The 24,239-nt window shown below is 38.6% G+C and overlaps 1 protein-coding gene across 3 annotated transcripts; it reads right to left on the reverse strand.

Moving 5' to 3' along the window:
- Positions 1-1,599: 1,599 nt before the first annotated feature.
- On the reverse strand, positions 1,600-22,619 carry LOC107750369 (histone-lysine N-methyltransferase, H3 lysine-36 and H4 lysine-20 specific-like). Of its 3 annotated transcripts, none has more exons than XM_016565733.1 (25): positions 22,467-22,619; positions 20,573-21,462; positions 18,803-18,944; positions 18,449-18,621; positions 17,467-18,336; positions 15,551-16,523; positions 15,338-15,450; positions 14,561-14,771; positions 13,585-13,676; positions 13,429-13,482; positions 12,537-12,585; positions 12,241-12,398; positions 11,927-12,061; positions 9,321-9,444; positions 8,767-8,967; positions 8,475-8,654; positions 8,163-8,319; positions 7,863-8,068; positions 6,311-6,423; positions 5,779-6,048; positions 4,753-4,869; positions 4,517-4,658; positions 4,335-4,441; positions 4,044-4,245; positions 1,600-2,879 (listed from the first exon to the last, which is right to left on the reverse strand). In XM_016565733.1, the coding sequence occupies exons 2-25, from the start codon at positions 21,443-21,445 to the stop codon at positions 2,218-2,220; spliced, it is 6,324 nt and encodes a 2,107-aa protein (XP_016421219.1). In that variant the 5' UTR covers positions 21,446-21,462; positions 22,467-22,619; the 3' UTR covers positions 1,600-2,217. The 3 variants fall into 3 exon arrangements, with proteins under 3 accessions (XP_016421219.1, XP_016421220.1, XP_016421218.1); XM_016565734.1 differs by having other exon boundaries at positions 12,241-12,395; positions 22,265-22,619; XM_016565732.1 differs by having other exon boundaries at positions 22,265-22,619.
- Positions 22,620-24,239: the final 1,620 nt, after the last annotated feature.

A 24,239-nucleotide genomic window follows, 5' to 3' on the forward strand; every position in this document is an offset into this window, starting at 1 on the left:
TTTTAAAAACATTAAGGGAAAAACTAGGAAAATGTCTAAGAAAGATAGCATTTGTACACAAATATGTAACGCTCTATTGATTTTGTAATTTTTCGATCGAAACATTGTCAGCAATTATTGTTGTGCATTTGAAATTTCAGCCTTTATTAACTATATCTAGTTTGATCCACATATACCTCATAAGGACGGCTGATAAAAAACAGAAAAAAATGCTGTCTATTGTAAAATTTTACTTATAATATTTATTATGGTACAGTACAAAGTCATGGGTCTCTAACATGGCAGCAAACTTTTTGCCCAAATGTCGTCAGGAAACTCTCATCTGCATTTCGTTCTGTTCATGGTGTCAAGGGCCCATAGCGCTGAAACACAGCAGCATATTTAACAAACATACAAGAAACAAGGAACAAAAAAACGAGTGAAAAAGATTATACAAGGACCATAAATACAAAGAGACAAAAAGTTTGAAGAAACACAGAGCTAAGCAAAGTACAAAGGTTGATGATGATGCTAAAGAAAAAAAAAAGCTTTTTAAAAAAAGCATCCGCGTGATTAGGTTGCAAAGTTACAGAATCAGAAATAATGTGTAAGGCCTAAAGGCATTGAAAACATATTGTACAATATCAGTGATGGAAATAGGTTCCAAAAAGGTTCTGTGAATATGAACATTACTTCATTACATGAGGCAGTTTTTCAATCAGGAATTGTACCTGGTGCACAACGATGTTTAAAACAAAAGGTGCTTTCATAATTTTTGAGAATCAAGTGATGGTGAGGGAAATTTTCATATAGGTTCATAAATCATAATGTTGCAAAATTAAACCAAAATATGACTACTGGAAACAAAAATAGGCTCCAGTATGATGATATCTGTAATGAAAATAAAAATCATTTAGGGCATTTATTTGTCTAAATATGCATTTTTAAGGGGTTGTCTGCATCCCTTAAATAAATATGATTGCTTGAGTCTTAATAGAGGATGACAAAGCAGCCAACAATGAACTGCCATAAGTTTCATCAGGCAGATCAACACAGTATGTTGAATGAACAGCTTGGATTCATGAATATAAAAGACGCTTTGAATTTCTCCTGATCTCTGAAAGAGTGCAAAACATTCAGAGGCACCTTTTAAAGTTAACCTGCTCATAGACACATACAAATACAAATAGCAGGAAAACATAACCCGCAGATTTGTAACACAACGTGTCAACATTCTCTGACATTCTGAATGGTTACTGCAATGAGGCATCTGGAGATTTTTGAACAGTATTTTGAGATGGTGGTTGAGTTTAAGTAACTGGAGAAAGTACAAATAGGTCTTTTGTAACATCCATCTTATCTAAGAAGTACAAACTCATCTTTCCTAAAAGCTTTCAAGACTCAAAGGCCACAAGCATGGAGAATGAAAGGTGATACAATCACTCCTCTAGACTTTACAAAAACTTAAAACGACTAAGTTTCTTTAGTCTTGACATATTGTCTGAAGTAAAATGACAAACACAAATGCAACAAAAAAGTGCATGATTGAAATGAAGCAGGATGATGCTGGGAATGTCATACTTCCTTGTCCTTTTTGATAGTACTACTCTTTTTTTTTTCATTCACAAATCAGCTAAAAAATGTACTAGGTTGCCTATTATTCATTCTCATGTAGCCACTCTGTGATACTAACAGACAGACCTGAAGAAATAATTTCCAGTACCGTGACCCGTGGAGCCATTTTTGGCCTAATGATGTAGCTATGTAATCACCTGGTGAAGGGACTAAACATTACTTATCTGCTGCTTTATGTTCTCTTTTCTATGTCAATGAAGCGTAATCAAAATCTATGCAGATTTCGTTAAGACACAACCGTATGGTTTGTGGTGCCCCATTTCAATCCTCCGTGAGGTCATCTTTCTGTGTAAATCAGAGAATGTAAACAAGTCAAGGAGGAAAATGTAAAAAAAAGCACAAAAGAGCACCAGACACTAATTAAATTCCAACAAAAGGACTGAAAAAAAAGTCACAGTCCCACAGCACCAGGTCCAACCCTCTTTATGGACTTTTCCAAGAGGACTTGGGTTGAGAAGGCAAGCTGATGTCCATCATTCTCAAAAGTTCAGCTGGGCACCAACCGGAAAAACGGCAGTTGACTTTCCCTACAGGCCACCTGCTGTGCCCATCAGAGAGAGTTTGTGTGCGAGAGATGGATGTCTAGCATAAATGCAGCAGAGCTCACTTTTCTCCTTCGACAAACTCATCCCATGATGATTCCTGGTCGTCCCCCTCCACTTCCCCCAAGTCCTCAGTGTCTTCGAAGTCATCATTCACATATTCATCTCCCCAGTCCTCCTCTTCCTTTTCTTCCTCCTCGTCTTCGAATCCCATCCCTCCGTAGTCCATTTCTTCATCATCATCCACGACCTCAAGGCCTTCATCTTCCCCTTCATCCCCGATCACCCCTTCCATCACCTCGCCTTCATCGCTCATATCTTCCTCCTTGATGTCCTTAGGAGAAGAGGATGGCAAAACCACATTGTCCACTACCTCGTCTGCATACGGGTCTCTTTGGGCTTGGAACGCAGGTCTGCTGGGGGCGGGAATGAAGAGCGGAGCAGCAGGCGGTAAGGCAGGCAGGGGTATTCTGCCTGACACTGACATATTGGGCGGAGGGGGTAGGATAGGTGTACCGGGCACGTACTCTCGAATTTCACCCGGTTCCAGAGGATCGGGGCCGCATGGGTCATGATCGCTGCAGGACAGCTTGCCGTCCAGTTTGGATATGAACAGCATTCCCTCACGGTGCTGTTTGCAGTAGGAGTTGGGACACATCTCGCAGTAGGACGCCGCCTCCCTTCTACACACATTACACTGATGCCATGGACACTCCCAGCGGCCTGAAAAATGCATATAAGGCAGATTCAATCATGATTTAGCTTGAATAAAATCCCGAGCTGACCGAATAGCCAATAGTGGGAGAGTTTTTCAATTATTTACCATTACTAAAGCAAGAAAATTCCTTTAAAATGCTGAAAAGAATTTAAGCAAACAACAGTTTGTAAAAGTAAAGTGAATGTTTTACTGTTTGTTTTTAAATATGTTAAGTTAAAACAATTTTTTAAAAACATTTCAAGTTTTGTATTACCATGCTTTCTATAGACTGGTAAGAAATCAGGAGATTAATTGTGATTATTTTCCTCTATTGATAGCCATAGTTTTAACCAGAAAGAAAAAACAAATATGTGATCCTGGACCACAAAACCATTCATAAGGGTCAATTTATATAAAAAATTATATAAAATACGTCCTGTCTCAAACTAGTAATAGCAAGCAGCAAAACCATTGTTTTGCCACAGTTTGAGGGGTTATAAATAAATAATAATAAAAAATTTTTTACAATTTGTTACAAAAAAATTTAATTTCAAATAAAATGTTGTTCTTTTGAACTTTCTATTTCCATAAATGTTATTATTTTGAACTTTCCATTTCGACAAAAATATTAAGCAGAACAATATTAATAATACTAAGAAATGTTTCATGTGCACCAAATCAGCATATTAGAATGATTTCTGAAAGATCATGTGACACTGACGACTGGAGTAATGGCTATTGAAAATTCAACTTTGCCAACACAGGAATAAATAAAACTTTACATTAAAAAATATATATATTTAAAACCGTTAAAATTGTAACTATACTTCACAATATTACTGTTATATTACTTTTTACTATATTTTGGTCAAATAATTGCAACCTTGGTAAGCATAAGAGATTTCTTTAACATTCATTAACACAATTTTCTTTCAACATTAAAGATTTCTCCTAAACTTTTAAACATTAGTGTAAACTAAAGGCTTTCATCTTTTTTGTTGTTGTTGGTTTTTAGAGGACACCCCAACTTCCTGTTTTAATACAAAATACATAAAAACAAAAGAAAAATAGAGCTCACCATGAAAGAAACACATCATAAACTTCAGAACAAGGCAAATACCTTGACAATGAAACATGTTAAAACAAAATAGTTAAAAGTGACTCGTGCTATTTGAAAATGAGTCACTCACCTGCAGGTCTCCTGGACAGATTCAGACAGTCGGCATGATAGACCTTGGGGCAGCCAGGCTTCTTACAAGACACAATCTGCCCGCCATCACCACAGAAGAAACATTCATCCTCGCGCTCCTTGCTGACCTCCAACTGGCTCTTGCGCTTCACCGCAACCTTCTTTTTCAGTTTGCGCACCTTGTCATCAGATGAGGGTTGATTCTGAAGAGAAAGTTGTCACATTGAGTACACCAACTTTAACCCTGAATATACCTTTAAAACAACCCTATAATACACGCAGCATGCCATACCTTTGGTCTGACACCAAGGAATCCGCTGCAGTTGGGCGCTCCACATTTACACACTGTCTTCCCATTACCAAGACACTCCAAGTTATAGTTAAAAGTGAGTTCAACACCTGAGAACAGCCAACAAACCTATTAAACAAACATTCACCCCTTTCTATTACCATATTATCTAGATTCAAACTCACCTGTAGGAATGTCCTCCAATGCAAACAGCCCAACTCTGGTGTCTCCATTCACCGTCCACTTCTGTGTCTCACAGTTCGGCTGGCAGCTGTGGTTCATAAAACGGGACTGGTTTCCCTTCGGCCCGGCATCTATGATCCGATCCTGCACATACACAGAAAACAGAGCCCAGTGTCTAGGTAAGTGGAGAACATGTTATCAGGATAATCTGGATTGAGAATTGCCTCAGGTGACTGACCTTATCCAGTGTGAGCATGTAGAAGTTGCAGATGTTGTTCTCCTGTGCATGTTTGATCCTGGCTCGACACTCCTCTTCGTCAATGACCTCTCCAACATACTCATTCACAAAAGCTCCCTATGGTGGAGTAATGTAATGTAATTAAATAAGGAAGAGAGACATAATAAGTCTAATATGTGTGTGTTCAGAGCTGGGTAGTAACTAATCTGGATTACGTAATCAGATTCCCAATATTAAATACTTGTAATTATATTCAAATACATTTTAAAATACTCGTAATCCGACTACAGTTACTTTCTTAGGGATTACATGATAACATATTATTTACACAATAGAAATCATTTATTCAGAATTGATTGATTCTCCCTAATTCCTCTTTTTCATCTTTTAGATTTTCCTTTCTAAAACAACCTACTGCTTATATACACTCAGAAAGTTCATCCACACAGAGATCAGTAACTAGTCAGGTGGCTACACAGCATTTGACAACAAAAATCATTTCAGGTTTAAGAAGTGTTTCAACATGGCATCAACTACTAAAGAAACCCATTAATTTTTATTTGAATCATCACTCATTTTACCATGTATTACTTTGGAAGGTGTCTTTCAAACATTAAAATGCACAAATTCACCAACTTGTCATCTGATCCTCTTTCAGCTAATATATTTTTGTTTAAAGAATTTAAAGTTTATTGAAATATTTTAATAATGAAGTATCACATTTGCATGTTCATGGTTCTCTGACATTGGTTATGGTCACATGACATGCAGGTAAACAAATAAAATATTTCATTTTTTCAGTAAGTGTTTTATTTTGATTAATTTTCCTATTTAAATCAATGTGAAATAACAAAATAGGTCAAAAGTAATCTAAAAGTAGTCTGATTATATGACCTAAAATGTGTAATGTACTGGATGGCGTTACTAACTACAATTTTTGTCATGTAATTTGGAATCAGTAAGTAATCTACCCAGCTCTGTGTGTATTATATCTCTCAAATAAATCAGCAAGTCAATACAGCCCACCTTCTTGATGTCAGACACACTGCGTAAACCCCAACCACGCGACAGTGTCCTGAAGATCTCCACCTCGGTGTACTGGCGTTTGGTGAAGCTTTGGTTCTGACAGCGAGTCGCTGCTGGACACACTTGAGAATGACACTCGTACATTAGCATGCGGTTGATGCACTCCGAGTCAATGCCACACGGGTTCTCGTCTTCAGCTTTGCAGTTGCAGCGTGGGATCTCAGACAGATCTGCCGTGATGATTTGCACTTTCCCTATCGGTCTGTTCACCTGCGTGAAAATCGATCAGTGTTCATGAGAGATAACATGAGATCAGTGTCACTCTCTGAGAAGCCAGCATTAGGCCAATTTTAAGAATGGGAGATCAACACAACACTGAAGTCTTGAAGGACAACCCTCGCCTTCATGACATTAAAAAGTTATTTTTTCATGGAACACAAAAGGAGAATTTGAGTAACGTGGATTTTTGAAATGATATGCGAGTAAATACACAAAAATTGTCAAATTGTGTTAAAGCATTTGACATTATTACCTTAATGTGTTTGTATGGCGGAGGTTTCTTGTCATTCTTCCGGTCTTCTTGAAGCTGTCTCATCTCCTTCTCTGCCTGCAGTTCCCTGAATCTTTCGGCTGCTTCATTTAAAGCTGAGAAAAAGACGACAAATTACTCTTTAAACCACTTTGCTCTCAATATTGAAAGAATCCACATTGGCTACGTTCACACTGCGAGCCTTAGTGCTCAATTCCGATTTTTTTCTCAGATCCGATTTGTTGTTTTAAATGTGGCCAATATCAGTTTTACAGTGTGAACAGATCATGGTTCTGAACTGACCCGCATGCGCAAAAGAACAATACGCACAGGGTTTCCAGGTTTACACAACAAAATCCGCCCAATTGCTTCTCAAAACTAGTCCAAAACTAGCACAACCATGTTCAGGGGGATAAATATCGCGTTAGTGGGGTCGCGTCGACCCACGAAGTTGAGAAACATCCCACGGCAACGGTGGAAAAGTAGCCTAATTCTGCTGGAAATTCTGCTAATTCCGCAGGGAAACTGTGGATTTGGCAACACCTTGCGCAGCGTGCTGTCATACGGAAGTAAACACGGAGGACATAAAGTAAGCGATTATGCGTTTATTTATAGTGTAATCTGCCGCTGAATCTGGCAAAATTATGTGCAGGCATTATGAAAAATAAAGACAAGGATGTGACAAAAGGCAGCAGAGTTTTGAAGCTTTTATGATACGAGCCCTCATGTTTTGTTTATATATAGAGTTGTCACTGTAATTCTTATGAGTTCTGACACATTACACTTCCACTTCCGCAACTGTCTTGACAACTTTGGGTATGTAAAAATCTTTGAAGTGTCTCCCGAATTATGACGAATGTCGATCTAGAGTGACGTAAAAGTCGCATGCAATCCGGCATGACTGTTCACTCTGCGGTTGCATTGCAAAACATCTGACATGTATTGGATTTAGTACCACATATGGAAGTGGCACAAATCGGAATGGAAAAGATCAGATTCCATGCGGTTTGTGCTGTTCACACTGTCATGACAAAAACAGATCTGAGTCACATGTGAGCAAAAAAAAATCGGATTTGGGCCACATTTGCCTGCAGTGTGAACGTAGCCATTGTAAACTCTAATCAATAGTTGTTTCAACTGGCAGGCTTTAAGTGGTATCAGCATATATATATTAATTACTCACATTTCTACAGTGACAAACTTTTATATATAAAACAAACATTTGTTTTCATACTGTCATAATGTGATAAAGTGTCAAGATACAGCAGATTAATCAGATTTCCAACATGTTACAAAAGTCCATGTCAAGTTGGTCCAAACAGCTTCAAAATGTCAATATACATTGTTATATAATATCATAATATGTCAAAATATTATATTTATTTTTTCAAAATCCCGCTCCACATATTTTAGATAGCAAATATGTTTTGATATTAAGTGTGAGTACTAAAGAAACACTCCACTATTTTTGAAAATAGGCTCATTTTCCAACTGCACCTAATAACCTAATTATGTCAATTAACTATTTTAGATAACTGCTGGAGTGTAAAATTACCTAACTTATAGACAGCATCTGCACCCTTTCCCATTTTTTCCTTATTGTTGGCATCCCCTTCCATGTAGGGAAAACAGCGAGCCTGATATGTCCACACGTAGTCTTTGGAGCCAAAGAAGTGCACAGGAAACTCCCCCACCTCATGCCGCATGCGGTAGATGTTCTCAGGAACGTTTTTTGGTTGAGTCACTTCAGCAGGCCACCACCTGGAACAAAAGGTCAGAAATGCGTCAGTGAACATCATCAATATTGCACTGTAATTTTCAGGGGAAAGTGGTACTGGTGAAACAACACACAAACCTGTAGCGGCCCACTTTGACCCACAGAATGTCCTTGTAGTGGGGTTTCTTTCCCGCTCGACAGTCGTTACAGAACCAGCTTCCCTGGGGCATGTCAATGTTCAGACACTCACGGTGAAAGGCAGCAGGGCAAGATTCACAGCAGAGCAGACTTCCTCCTATAGGGAGAGACAGAAAACAAATGGAATTGTAATAAACAACCGTAGTAAAATGTTTGCTCTGTCCTCACTATAACAGAGTCTTTTCCAACTTGGAAAATAATAGCCTTAGCAAGCACCACTAATAAGAGATCTATGAGGACTGGACTGCATACCTTCAGAACACACAAAACACCAGCTAACGTTGATGTGTTCATGGTTTTTGCACCCTTTGCGTGGAGTGAAGTGGTTGGGGCACAGGAAGCTGTTATTGGCCAATGGGATGCTGCCGGCAGCCATACAGTAGTCATTGGCGTGGTAGGCCACAGGGCAGCGGACGCAGCGGGTCAAGCGACCTGTGAGATGGACAAGTTGTGATCAATGACACAAAATCATGCTTTTGTTATGCGTAGAAACAACAGATTTTATTTTTTAATAATCTTTGCAAATGCAATATCTGAATGTCACCTTTGGAGATACCAGGGTTGGCAGGGTTGGTGATGAAGCAAGCCAGACAGACGTGGAGGGAGCAGCGGAAGCCGCGGTTCTGAGCGACAGTGGGGGAATATTTCAGTATGCATTCCATGTGATAAAACTTCCCACACACAGGGATCATACACCTCCTGACCTCCTTGTCAGGCTTTTTACACACAAAACACGTGTGCACACCTACAGGAAGGAAGAACAGGAAAGACACACAAAGAAATTGTGTTCACTTGTATATCTTGGACTGCAACTGGATTTTTGAGTGCATCACAATATCATTATTAGAGTGTGTATGGTTAGAATCATAATTAAGAACAAAATTGCTAAAATGAAATGAGTTTTTATTAACTCAAACTAGAATATTCTAAAAATAGGAAACGATTTTAATCATTGGCAATGCCGTCAGAAGATTTTCGGAACTGACACAAAGGACACAAACTAATATTTGTCTAAGAGGACTGTTATCAATCAATCCTAACAGTTTCAAAATGGCCAAATAGCTTGGCTGATATATTGGTTATGGACTGGTTACTCACCTGTCTTACACTCTTGGCAGATAAACCGGCCTTTAGGGGTCTCAGTGAGGCCAATGCACTGCAGATGGAAGGCACCACAGCACTGCCCCTCACAGAGGAGCAGTTCACCGGTTTTCTCACATACCTACAAGACATAATCCAAAAACAGTTTTACACTGATTTTTAGGACAAACACTACCATTCAAAAGTTGCGGGTTGGTAAGACTGTAAATGATTTTGGAAGACGTCTCTTTTAAAGCTCACAAGGCTGAATTAATTTGATCAAATCAGTAAAGGTAATATTTTGAAATATTACTATTTAAAATAACTCTTTACTAATTCAATATATTTTAAAATGTAATTTATTTCTGTGATGACAAAGCTGAATATTCAGCATCATTACTCCAGTCTTCACAACACAGTGTCTTTTTAATAGGGGTGCTCCGATTGATCGGCTACTGATCACAATCGGCCGATAATCGCTTTGGGATGATTGATCGGCGGTCTCTAAAAAGGCCGATCTCAAAAAACCGATCTAAAGCTGATGAAGCGTCTGCTGTGAGAGGTTTGGCACGACATGCAGCGGCACTGTCTCAGTCTCTGTCCGGCGCAGGTGAAATAATTATAATGCTGAAGGTGAGGTACTCACCTTCATATTTCTTAATTAAATAACTTATAAAGTAATTTGAAAACCTTGTGTGAGACGCAATTTCACAAAAAGCGTGAGTGAATCACCACACGTGCTCTCTCTCAAAATACGCAAATGTCTTCAAATCACCACACATCGCGTCTGCACTATAAGCGAGCTGCACGCTGCACAGTTGACACAGGAATTGTCACTTGCACAATCGAGGCAGTGTCACATCGTCACTAAAGTTTATAAATTGCATTACTTTTTAATTCTTGCCAGTGTTCGGTGATCGGTATCGGCAGATACTGCTTTCTGTGATCGGCAATCGGTCTCAAAAATCCTGATTGGAGCACCCCTACTTTTTAAGGATTCTTTTATGAACAGAAAGGTAAAAAACGTTTATTTAAAACATTATAAATCTAGAAACATTATAAGTCTCAACTATCTTTTCAGTTCATTTGAATCCATCTGTGCCAAATAAAAGTATCAATTTTAAAATAAATAAATAAATATCAAAGTGAAGGTGAATAAATAAATCAAAGTGAATAAATAAATAAAAATCAAAGTATCAGTGTAAAACCAATTAAGCAAATAAAGTAGGGATGCATCGAAACGAAAATTCTTGGCCGAAGCTGAAACCGAACAAAATGAAACACCAAATACTGAACACGTTTTTTTTTTGCATTTTTCCCACATGTATTTTGCCAGTTGTTTTCACCATTGCATAAATTAAATAGTCAAAATATGGTTTTTACTGTTTTGTCTTGCTTTTCAAAGAAAAAATTAATTGCAAAACAACAATTTAAAAATATTTAACACTGAACATTTTTTAACACTCTATTTACTCCGTTTGCAGTGCGAATGTGGTGCTTATTTTTTCCACGCTCATGTTGTGCACACTGCACACGGTTGCTGTCCGGCAGTGCGTTCCACGAGCGGTGCATCTGCAGCAGCGCAGAGATCGTTTCCGCACCGAGTAAAATGTGCTTTTTACTGTTTTGTCTTGCTTTTCAAAGAAAAAATTAATTGCAAAACAACAATTTAAAAATATTTAACACTGAACATTTTTTAACACTCTCGCAGACATTATACAAACAAAGCACAATTTAACTTAAAATTAATAAGCTAGTAAAATAATATTTTTTGCCCATTTTTGAGACCCCCTTCTTGAATCAGGCATGTACTTTTTACTGTACAAATAAATGCAGTCTTGCTGAGCAGAAGAGACTTTTTAAAACATTAGAAAATATTATAGAACCCAATTTGAACACTATGTGTGAATTTTATAATAAATGTATTAATAGAGGAGTTATTATTAGTAATATTTATTTTAGAGTAATTATTATTATTACTTTTATCTTACTTTTCTACTGTATTTTTTATTTTATTTTACAGAACAACAGTAAAATTACAATACTAACATTTATGAATGTTGATGGACTTCTTGCTTTTTCCTCAGCTTTTATTTTGGCGGAACCCCGCAGGAAGACCTCAGTGCCTCTTTTTGTTGACAACAGCAGATTTATAAATGATTCTCATTATGAATTTGGGAAGATGTTTGTCGCACATTTCACATTGTCACATGCCTTGTAAAAATTAATTAAAATGTTACTGCGCAACTGATGAGTATCACAGCACAGATTTTCCTCATTCTTTGGACTTTGAATCCTGGCTAACGAGCTCATGCTGCACTGTCAGAATACATGCAATTTGTGCATGTATTAGAAAACATAATTGTTTAAGGGCATTTCGTGATTTCAATCATCATACAGTAACCAGCAACAACCACCCCTTCCTCCTCTCATCAAAGGCATGCAATACAGTACTAAACAATCTATCGCTGCATCTTTCTCGGACAGTTTTAAATGCTTCCACACTGCGGAACATTCGGTGCATCCCTAAAATAAAGCTCATAAAGCAAACATATACATGAAGGTGAAATTACATTGTCTATTATTTGATATATATATATATATATATATATAAAGATTTTTACCTGGCAAACATTCTCCTTCAATGACGCACCTCCCCCTTTCTCCCCTGATTTTCTATTGGTTGAGAGTCCTGATAAGTCACCTGATAAAGAATCTCTGCTTGAAAAAGCACTATCATTCAGTCCTGCATCAAAAACCTGAAAATTAAACACAAAAAACAGTTATATAACTCTATAAATAGAGATATATCTCACCATGATGAATCAATGAATCAAAACAAGGAAGAAGCTAGATCATCATGAGGTTTGAATCACGAGGATAAGTGATGACATAATAATCTTAGACTGACGAAAAATGTGCAGCTAATAATAATAACCTCAGAGATCAGGGAGTCCTCGCCATTTGTGTGTGACTCCTTTGCCTGAGACTTTGATGGGCTGCACTGATCTTCTTCAAGCTGGATCTGGCAGACACTGGGTGTGTCCGGCTGGATTGGGGACGATGTTCTTATTTCATCTTCACTTTGTGGTGCTGCTAAGGATGACAGAAATAAATATCGTTTTAATACTGTAAATTTTTGGAAAATAGAATGGTGGATCAATTACAATATTTGCAATAAAATACAACAAATACATGAATATAATGACAAAAGTCACTCATGAGAAAACAAACCTGATGCAGCACAGGGGCTTAACGGTCTAGGTCCAGGCTCTTCTCGTTTCTGTTAAAAATAAATAAATACAAAATATTTATATATCTCAGTAGTGTTGCTCGTCAGAGTGTCTACATTTTTTATATAAAATTTTATAATGGTTAAATTTGTGTTAAAAAATACATTTATTTAAAAAGTAAAAAAATATACAGTATAAAGAACAAATAAAGTATACAGTAAAAGTACTTTTAAATCAACTATTAGTTTGTAGTTAACTGTTTCTAAATCGTAGTCTATGTACAAATGTACAAATAGTGAGTTCTTCATTGTCACCTCAAGTTAAAAAAGTTATTAAAAAAGTTATTAATTAATAGTTAAGAAATGTCAAGTAATTCTTACGTGCAAAGAGAACTGATAGACATTTATGCTTAATATATTTGTAAACATTTTAGGAACGCTCACTATTAATGCAATTAATGTCTCATAAAGGTAAGTTATTGCCTTTATTTTAGTATTTTCTGAGACCTAATCTCTAATCAACAATTAACAACTCCTTTACTATGGATATAAATACTGTACATGAGTTAGGTATGGTTAAAAAGTTGGCAACAAAGGATAATAAAACGTAATAAAACATGACAATGTATGAAGAACTCGCTATTTTTGTACATAACCTATTAGTGTATTAACAATGTACAGACTACAGTTTATAAACTATGAATTAACTATAAACTAATTGAACTAGTTTGCAAATGATTTTAAAGTTACTGTATACTTATTATACTTACACTTATTATTTGTTTTGGTTTTAGGACAACTTTGATGAAAGGTTTTGATCCACTTCAAATGTTGACTACTGTATATACATTACTAAAAAACAAATTCCATATAAAGTACACCCCATAGCATTACCTGCAAATCTTTGAGATCTGATTCATCTGGGCTATTATCTTGGTGTTTACTCTCCTGATTTAACAGAGGTAAAAAGAAAAAATATATACATAAAAGCAAATACAGAAGACCCCAAAACATTTAATATTTTTTTTAGAAATCATACAGACCACTAACCTCTTTCTTTGGGACCTTTACAGAATCCCCCTCAACGGTGCAGTCTAGAATTTTATGCACAGTCTTACATGCTCTCTTTCTATCTGAGGATGCTGCAACAGCAATATAAAATATGTTTATACCTACAGCTGACATTTACAAGTAAAGTAAAGTGCCTTAAACTAGTGCTGGGCGGTATACCGGTTCATACCGAATACCGGTGTTTATTTTTGTTATGATATGAATTTTTTAAATACCGCAAAGCGGTGTATGTCGCTTAAACAACGTTCGGAACGCAACACTGTTTGAAAGGGGTCCCGCTATGGTTCAGTTGGAAGATTTCACCAGTGCTGTCCCGCGAGTGCGAGGTCTGAATTTCCCGGAGAAGTGTCACCTCTCTCGGCGTCTGTTCTGTGCAGTGAACGGCAGAGAAGCAGCGCATTCAGTTGGCCGCACCGCAGCCGATTCGTCAATAAATGAGTACAAAACAGCGTTTCCTAGCACCTGTCGCTTACTGATTGTATGGAATTATAAATATGAGCGTAGTTCATAGCACATGCACTTTTTTGTTTGTTGTTTTTTTAAGTTTGTTACTGAGACGCAGGCAGTGCGCTGCATGAGACAAAAAAGTAATATAGCTAAAACAACCGCATAGCCGCTCTTTAGTGTAGATGCATGTTGATTTTATCAGACGATGCTGCGATTATAAATGAGAGTGACTCCTGGTTAACATGTATTAAAAGGGGTCGTGTTTAGTCACTATTTAGTGTGGTATTTTTTGACAATATTCACTCATCATGACAGTAAAATAGGGCATTCCAAGTCAATATACTGCAGTATTTCCTCTCTCAATCAGTAGAAAATATGGTTAACACCCGGTCATGCATGAAAAAAAAAATACCGTCATGTACCGTGAAACCGGTATAATTTTGAAAAATACCGTGATATAAATTTTTGGTAATACTGCCCAGCACTACCTTAAACTATACATTCTTACCAGATTTCTTCTCACATGACTCTCTGTTTAGCGATGGGTCTCCACAGGATGGCGATAATGGTGCTGAAGGTGATACCAGACCATCTTCTGGTTCTTTCTGCTCCTCTGGTGTGGCCTGCTCAGAGGGTTTTTCAGGTGAAGAGCTTAAAGCATCAGGCGCGATCTGCTCAGGTGCCGGCTGCTCAGCATTAGTGTTGGCGATCAAAGATCCCTTCAGGAAAGGTATGAAATAACATTATTCACATATAGAAATACAGTTGGTGCACGTTACAAATACCTCACTCAAAACTGAATTATGACATCATTTTAGTACCTTTTTGTATGGAAAATTGCACCCATCAATTATAGCCTATGCTCTCAAATCTCATTTGTGTATATTCAAACTTGGCACCTCGTGTTGCATGTTGTGTCACAAGTCAATGTCAATAACACCAAACATCATTGGCTCTTGCATGCATTTGAATTGAATGCAAGCATGAATGAGACTACGAAAGAAACTGCAATTTATATAAGTTTTTTGTCATTTTGCAGGCCTGATAATTCTTGTATCCACTTTTGTTGTATGGAGAAGAGCAAAATATTATAACATCCAAAATTCTGCTTTTGTGTCCATGGAAGAAAGTAAAATATGTCTTAAATTACATGAGGATGACAGAATGTTCATTTTTCGATGAATTACTGAAAATAAATTTTAATTGCTAAAAAAAAAAAAAATTCTGTGGTTTGAAGCCCACTGGATCAACAGAAACAATGTAAAGAGTTGAAGAAACAGCTTACCGTTTTACAGGACTCTGGAGTTTTCTTTGCTTTTTTCTTTGTGGAAAATATTTGTTCATATTCTTCACTGCATTCAATCAGCCTCTTGCTTGGTTTTCTGAGCCTTTTGTTTTCTGAGAACAGAATCATTAAAAATGCATTGAATTTAGCATAAAACATTTAACTTTTAACATTAAACATAACTTTTGAGACTTAATCTAATATTTCAGTTACCTGAAGCATCTTTTTTATCAGGGATGTCAGAATGAGCCGTTTCTTCAAGACTGTCTTTGAAAACTCCATTTAGCTCCGTGGACTCCTTCACTACATCTTGATTCAAACCAACCGGATCGCTCTTTGGCTTGGTGCTTTTCCCAATGCCAGACTCAAATGTTTGCCACCGCTTTTTAGGAGCAACCTTGGAGATGGTGCCCTTGCCACAGACATCAGGAACAGCATCATGGTGAGAGTTGGAAAGTTCCCCTAACAGAGGCAAACTCTTTTCAAGTGCATCCAAACCTGCTGATGAGTTCTGCTTTTTCAGTGGAGAAACGAAATTGTTCCCACCATCGTGTTTTTGCGTCTCCTTTTTCACAGATGATTTCGGCTTAGCCTTGCTCTTTTTTGAGCTGTTTGGCATTGATGTCTTTCCCTGCCGACTGTTCTGATCCGCAATCGCCTTCCAGTCCTTTTCACAAAGCACCTCATTTGTTGTTTCTTCTCCAGGTGGGATAAGAGAAGGTTCTTCCCTGATGAGAGAGGATGGAGATGTGGGAGGAAGGGTTAAAGGTTTCCCTTCCTTCTCCCGGCTGTCGTGCAGATCCTTCAGGAGCATTAGGAAAGTGCTGAATTTGTAGTTCGAATCCGCACGGAGCGAAGGTTCTCCTGAGCTGCATTCCTCTTTGACAAGAGACCTGAAAGAAAGCTCCTTTATATCCTGGAAAGCGTCCATGGGAGAGATGGAGGGAGACGGGAAGGACGAAGATGAAGTGTCTGAGATCATGCTCTCGTTTTTGATTTTAACGGAATTGAGGGAGGATTCATTCACATCTGACTTGGAACCTTTATGTCGAGGTCCATTCTGAACGTCCTCATTTTGGATTCTTGTAAACTTAGTAAGAGTTGGGTTTGGCGGTGTGTGAGAGATAGAGGCATCTGTGGACTCTTCGCTGGCCTCTGTTTTTACCTGCCATTGTTGTTTTGACAACTCAGAATGGTTGGTGGGGGATGAGCACTTAAACTCCATTTAGCTCCGTGGACTCCTTCACTACATCTTGATTCAAACCAACCGGATCGCTCTTTGGCTTGGTGCTTTTCCCAATGCCAGACTCAAATGTTTGCCACCGCTTTTTAGGAGCAACCTTGGAGATGGTGCCTTTGCCACAGACATCAGGAACAGCATCATGGTGAGAGTTGGAAAGTTCCCCTAACAGAGGCAAACTCTTTTCAAGTGCATCCAAACCTGCTGATGAGTTCTGCTTTTTCAGTGGAGAAACGAAATTGTTCCCACCATCGTGTTTTTGCGTCTCCTTTTTCACAGATGATTTCGGCTTAGCCTTGCTCTTTTTTGAGCTGTTTGGCATTGATGTCTTTCCCTGCCGACTGTTCTGATCCGCAATCGCCTTCCAGTCCTTTTCACAAAGCACCTCATTTGTTGTTTCTTCTCCAGGTGGGATAAGAGAAGGTTCTTCCCTGATGAGAGAGGATGGAGATGTGGGAGGAAGGGTTAAAGGTTTCCCTTCCTTCTCCCGGCTGTCGTGCAGATCCTTCAGGAGCATTAGGAAAGTGCTGAATTTGTAGTTCGAATCCGCACGGAGCGAAGGTTCTCCTGAGCTGCATTCCTCTTTGACAAGAGACCTGAAAGAAAGCTCCTTTATATCCTGGAAAGCGTCCATGGGAGAGATGGAGGGAGACGGGAAGGACGAAGATGAAGTGTCTGAGATCATGCTCTCGTTTTTGATTTTAACGGAATTGAGGGAGGATTCAGTCACATCTGACTTGGAACCTTTATGTCGAGGTCCATTCTGAACGTCCTCATTTTGGATTCTTGTAAACTTAGTAAGAGTTGGGTTTGGCGGTGTGTGAGAGATAGAGGCATCTGTGGACTCTTCGCTGGCCTCTGTTTTTACCTGCCATTGTTGTTTTGACAACTCAGAATGGTTGGTGGGGGATGAGCACTTGTTGTAAAACTCTGATCGTTCATCGCCAGCACATGGGGAGCGAGATTTTGGCTCCTGACTTAAATCTTTCTCCTTGGTTTCTTCACTGGCGGCAAGTGCTCTTGAGATTAAGCCAGTGCTGGCAGGTAAATAGAAAGAGTGCATGGCAAAAGACCCATCTGAGGACCCTGGGGAACTGCTTTTCTTCTGTCTGGAGTTCGTAGCCCTAAGTGTTTTTTCTTTGGGTGTTGACTTCTTTAGCTTACTGTTGGTTGTGCATTTTGAACCAGCCTCTGTCTTCTTCACCGGCTTATCCACGTTGGCTTTTTTCATCTTTTTACTTGGCTGTACTTTCTTATGTTTAGTGCTCAGTTCCTTCACCGCCTCTTCCTGTGGCAATTGCTGTGAACGTTTGGGACACAGAATCCTCGGGACAGAGTCAATATCTGAATACGGACTATCTAGGGGGTCTGGTTTGTGCCGTTCGGCAGCTGTGGAAGGTTTGTAGCTGTCCGATGAAGTGATTGATAATGGTTTAGATGATAAAGAGTTTACAATTAGTTTCACAGGAGATTTTACAGTTGAGCCGTTCTTCTTAGTTGCCTTCTTTTTGCTTCCAGTGCCAGGTTTTCCTTTGTTCTTAATGGATGCATCTAGTACATTGGACAAAAGTGAGCTTGGTAATGTGGACTGGGTAGTAGATGTCGGGCAAGCAGGACTTTTTGGTGCCTTGTCTTCTGTAATAGGCATGTGCACATCCCGAATTAAAAACAATGGAGGTTCGCTATTTAACTGTTTGGTCAGTGCTGCCTCTGCCTCCAAGACACTAGCTTTCCATGATGGCATTAGACGTTTGGGAACCTGTAGAATGAACAAAATTCATAAACTTTCTATCAAAAGCATTAAATGTCATTTGATCATAAGCACTCATTTTTCAAAATATAAGAACAAAACAGTTGCAAGTTAGCTTTACCGTGTATTTGTAATCTTTGTCCTTCTGTCTTCCTCTTCGTCTAAGTACAGGCAGTTTTTCAAACTGATGACCTCCTTCAAAAGGAAAAGTGGCTTTTGCCGGGACCCAAGCTTGGTCTAAGATCTCCCCAAACATTCTGACAAAATAGAGACGACATGGCCGACGACTAGGATCTGCAAGAAAATGTTATAATATTTAATTTAACCTTGTAAGACATAAAAAAAAAAAAGATAACTAACTATATTATGTCAATAGCATGTCCCGTTACAGAAGTGTTACATCAACCATGTGAAATTAGGCATCCACTAGTTTTGTATTAGTCATACAAAAGGTGATTAAAACAAAAGAGATCACCTTTCATTTTGGTGTGGACTTCAATCTGTGGGTCAGTGGTTACATGACAAGGCCACCAGGGTCTGCGGTTGAATTTGGCCCACACAACATCTTCAACAGAGTACTTTATACCTGGGAGCTGCTTCTTCTTTGGGCTGTTGGACTTTGGGTTAAAATAGAAAGTTGTCAGTTTAATCATCATTCATTAATCATCAATAACATGAGTCAAGACAGCTTGAGTTGTTTGTTTAGGCTACTCTTTTAACATTTCAGATACTTTCACCTTGCAAAGAGCCATTTGTGGGTGACAGCCTAACTGCAACCCACCATACTACGTTTCACAAAAGAAGAATGAACCAACAAGCACTTAGCCTACACCTCTGCTCCAATGGGAAAAAATGAAGTCAAGCTCCTACTCAAAGATTCAGTGCAACTGTGTGGTTCAAGAGGTGTTCAGCTTGAGGAAGTGTAATACAAATGACTTCCATCTATGACAACTTGTAATTTAAAAACAACTGGGCAATACCAGCTATAAATAAACATACCTCTGCCTACAAGTAGCAAATATGTTGCTGAAGTCGAAGTGTGTAATTTATACACCACAAACGCCACCACACTGAATTGCAAAAATAATGGCAGTTTTCAAACAAGTTCCCCAAACACTCCCCCCGTGTGCAATGGTCAAAAAACTCCAAATACTGGTTAAGACAAAGTTGTTGAGGCAAAGCAATGTTTTGATAGTGCCAGTGTTTATACTTTTCAGCCAAATATACTTATGAATGAGTTCGGTTTCTGCATATTAAGATGGAAAAAAAAAAAACACTTTCAAATAAGGAACCATGCAATTACACACTTTTATCTAAGGAACCATGCAATTATGTTGATATAAATATTGTGCTACTTATTAGCACATATGCCAAAAATAATGCATATTTTGGCTGCACTGTTCATTAAATTAAACAAAAAGTAGACCGACTTTTCATTTTGATATTATCTGCATCAGCCAATTACTGTGGTCAACTGACAGAAGTGATTCTGCTTGGTTGCTTGATTTAAAAAAATGTACCAAGACCTTTGTTATACTACACATTTGGTTTTCAAATATTTCTTAATGCTTGTGTAAAGAGTGTGCAAAATAAATGCGTACTTACATAATTGAATAATAATACATACAGTGGGATCCAAAAATCTGAGACTGCTAATGAAAATGCTTATATTTAGCATATAAGCCTTTTCATTGCTTATATAGCTTTCATTACTTGATAGCATACCATTTTCCAATACAAAACAACTTTATTTTGCTTTAATCAGAGAAGCACTTGAGATGCTCCACATATTTGAGTAAAACCTAAACATCATGTTATCCAGTGTGATTTGAAACTTTTTGCTTTAGTGGAAACAAAAACATATTAGGTCACATGATCAAGGTCACAAATTTGGTTTCCAGATTAGTAACTTAGAAATTGTTCATAATCTTCAAAAACGTCATAACATTTCTTTGAATTTAATAAATTTTGTTTCAAGGTTTAAATAACAGATTTTCAATGTGGTTTTGAACCTTTGGACCCCACTGCGTGTGTGTGTGTGTGTGTGTGTGTGCGCGCGCATGAATATATATGCAGTGTATATGTATATGCATGTACATATACACTGTATACAAAAAAATAATGGATTTTCCTTCCTGCATTCTTAGGTGGAAACTCTTTAACAATATAACTCGTACACCTGTTAGGGAAAAAACACAATCAAGACAACAAAATAAGAAATATGATGAACGTAAAAACATCTTACAGGATTCGAATGGGAGTCACTGGGTGAATTTGGTCTTTTAGAGAGACCGGAGTTGAATATTGAAGCACTGTTCTCAGTGCTGGGTAGATCACAGTCACTGTCTGAATAATCATCCATACTGTCAAAATCCTCCATCATGACCTCGACAGGCAAATTTGAGGAACTACCAGGAGGGTTAGACTTCACTGTATTTTTAGAAACAAGGTTACAACTTCCATGTTTGTTTGTACTTAGGTCCAGCCTGTGGCTGCTAGGAGCCTTTATATTTGCCAGATTTCTTTTCAGGCACTTCTTTGACATGTCTTTAAACGGTGCCACCGCATTACCCCTATCATGCTCCTCCTCATCATTATCCTTGCTGTCCCCACTATCAAACAGGGTTGACTCAAAATGCAAAATTCCATTTGAGATGGATGGAAAATGTTCCAAGCTATCAGAGCTTACTGGTGAGAAACCATTTTTGTCCAGATCCTGAATAGTAGTCCTGTCAGTGTTTCCTTGCGAATTGGACGTGTGATAAAGGCCTATTCCGAACTCTCCTCCGCCGATGGGATTGTGCTTGAGCAATTTACTTCGTCCGTGAAAGTCCTTGTCCTGCAAACTCATGTCGGGATGGTTCACCATAGTGGTCAGATCCTGAAGTCTCCTCAGCGGACTGTAGTTGGAGGTGGATTCTCTCTGATTGTACACAAACGGCGATGCCGAGAGTTTGTAGCCAGAGTTTAAGAAATGCATGGCAGACCCCTGGTCCCCCTGTTGCTTTGTGCTCTGGTGTCCACAGGAGCTGATGCGGCTATCAAGGGCCTTGGTCTCCTGTGGATCACCACGACACTCCGAGCCATCCCTGCCAGCCACTTTGTAGGACTGATTCATGTTGTCATGGCTTCATCCTGCAACAAAATACAGGGAAATGCTTTAAGAATTTTTTTTTTTTTTTAAGATGACCTAAAGAATAATAACCCAGGCTTTTCTTAACTCCTGAAAGGTTTGTTGCAAACGGATAAAAAAAAACACTTAATGAGTTGTGCATTAAACTGAACTTTGCAATCTAATTTAAAACAATTATGCAGGAGACAAGATGATTCTACATTAACATGACATTTTGACAGCAAAAACACTGTAATGTTGCAAAACACCACCATGCACGTGCGATATTCCTGCTGAAAATGCAGATTAAACTGCTAGCTGGTTTCTAACTGGTGCGAGCTGGAAGACCATCTTTGACCAGCTTACCACATGCCAGTTTAAGGTGGCCATAATGTTGTTTGAAGCATGAAAGCTGGTCGACCAGCTAATGACCATCTTAAACCGGCTAGAAACCAGCTATCATGTTCCAAAACATAGCTAGCATCATAAACGGGATTTTGTAACAAGGTGGCTATTCGGGTTTAAGTCGCAAGCCTCGTAGGCCGTCTTGTCAAGAATCCATCAAGACAAAGATAAGAGAAATTGAAAAACTCAACATGAATCGTTATGTCAAAGACACTTCGATATGCCCCTACTGGACTGTTTAAAGATGACCTCTGCTGCGATTTCAGTGTGAAAACGCTAGTAAAGAATGTTACATTATCATCATGTGCTTCAACAGTTCCCATACAGTCGTACAGCAGTAAAGTCACCCACGACGGTGAGATGAAAAACGCACCAAATACAAAAGGTAACGTTACATGAGAGAAATCGCCGGTTTCTTACCATTTACGACTCGGTCACGACAAAACCACCGGAAAGCCCTTCAAATTCGAGCATGTAGCGTTACTTTTTGTCAATTTGTGAAAGCGGATATGCAAAATCCCAGCAGCATTTGCACTAGGCCCGGCCTCGGCACTCATTTCTCTCTCCGACATCAAAAATGGACATTAATAAATAAACGAGAATTAAACTGAGCGCCTGTCACCTTCCCCCGAAGCACCACGTCAATGCATCGAAAGCACGTTTTTCAGCGGCCACGATTTCTATTAAAATACATGATTGTATGCCGCGCTTGCCGAGTGTGCCCCTGGTTGTATGTGTGTTAAAACAAGCCCTGACTGCCTGCGTGTGTGTGTGCTGGTGAGAGCGACCAATCGGCATAGCACACCCAACCCCCAGTCAGTATACATTCACATCCACTTAACCCGATTCAATATTTCCCAGGTACATCTCTCACTTACTCTAAATGCATGTGGACAATGTGCAAGCAAACGCAAGTTTAACTTGGTCCCAAATGCGTCCTGCATACAGTCACAGTCGACGCGGTGCGTGTTGGGCGCATGGAATACACAACAGTGAGCATTTGCTTTTTAACCCGACAAAACCACCGGAAAGCCCTTCAAATTCGAGCATGTAGCGTTACTTTTTGTCAATTTGTGAAAGCGGATATGCAAAATCCCAGCAGCATTTGCACTAGGCCCGGCCTCGGCACTCATTTCTCTCTCCGACATCAAAAATGGACATTAATAAATAAACGAGAATTAAACTGAGCGCCTGTCACCTTCCCCCGAAGCACCACGTCAATGCATCGAAAGCACGTTTTTCAGCGGCCACGATTTCTATTAAAATACATGATTGTATGCCGCGCTTGCCGAGTGTGCCCCTGGTTGTATGTGTGTTAAAACAAGCCCTGACTGCCTGCGTGTGTGTGTGCTGGTGAGAGCGACCAATCGGCATAGCACACCCAACCCCCAGTCAGTATACATTCACATCCACTTAACCCGATTCAATATTTCCCAGGTACATCTCTCACTTACTCTAAATGCATGTGGACAATGTGCAAGCAAACGCAAGTTTAACTTGGTCCCAAATGCGTCCTGCATACAGTCACAGTCGACGCGGTGCGTGTTGGGCGCATGGAATACACAACAGTGAGCATTTGCTTTTTAACCCTCACGCCATTTGTTTCCTTGTCCTAACAAAGGCGTAACTTCCTCCATTTTAGAGAGATCGCTCGTGCTTTGCAAGGTAGCCGACCACAATAAATCATATGAGCAGAAAACACAATTTATTGGTCTCGATTAACAGTCACATGCTCCGACATGCTTCATTTTCTACGTTTTCTTTGAGCATTTGGTGGGTGGTTGGAAATTAGGCCATGCCACGCATAAGTGTAATATGTCAGACAGTTATGGCAAGCGGGTTTAACATGCATTCCTTACTAGTAACTAACTGTGCTACCTTTTATGGTACTACTCATTTATAGTGCCTAGACATTAGGCTGTACTCCAATTGTTAACATTTTTATTCTTACTAGTAAGATTTCTAATTCCTATAAATTAACCATGCTGACATATAGGCCTAACAAGTAAAAAAGCAAGTAAACAATGAGATAAGAAATATTACAATTTTGACAGAAACCAGTGTCTCAGAAATAGGTACTAGTATCTAATAATTATGTTTATTAATTAACTATTAAACCTAAAATAGATACCAGCAAAATTGGTGTGAAACTGCAAAGCATATTAGTGAATAGCTGACATGAACCATAGAACTCAATGGTGGGAAAAGATGTAATTAATTTCTGTAACAATGGAATAGTTATTTGTCACTATTTGGGATAGTAGCAGAAAAATAAATGCTAATATCCGATGGATAAGTATTCACATTCAAATAAAAAAAATCTAATTAAAACATTTAAATAAAAATAAATGAATCAAATTAAATACGATTTCTATACGATGATTATTGGAGTAGT

The sequence above is a fragment of the Sinocyclocheilus rhinocerous genome, unplaced genomic scaffold (assembly GCF_001515625.1).
Source record: "Sinocyclocheilus rhinocerous isolate Xijiao unplaced genomic scaffold, SAMN03320098_v1.1 scaffold1053, whole genome shotgun sequence".
In the NCBI taxonomy this organism is placed as follows: domain Eukaryota; kingdom Metazoa; phylum Chordata; class Actinopteri; order Cypriniformes; family Cyprinidae; genus Sinocyclocheilus; species Sinocyclocheilus rhinocerous.

Bases quoted from the DNA above. Each gene is read 5' to 3' on its own strand.
- LOC107750369 (XM_016565733.1), bottom strand. From the start codon at position 21,445: ATGAATCAGTCCTACAAAGTGGCTGGCAGGGATGGCTCGGAGTGTCGT. The intron at 8,655-8,766 runs GTGACATTCAGA...TCCATCTCACAG, and splicing joins CAACCCTGGTATCTCCAAAG to GTCGCTTGACCCGCTGCGTC. The intron at 8,320-8,474 runs GTATGCAGTCCA...CTCTCCCTATAG, and splicing joins GTGTTTTGTGTGTTCTGAAG to GAGGAAGTCTGCTCTGCTGT.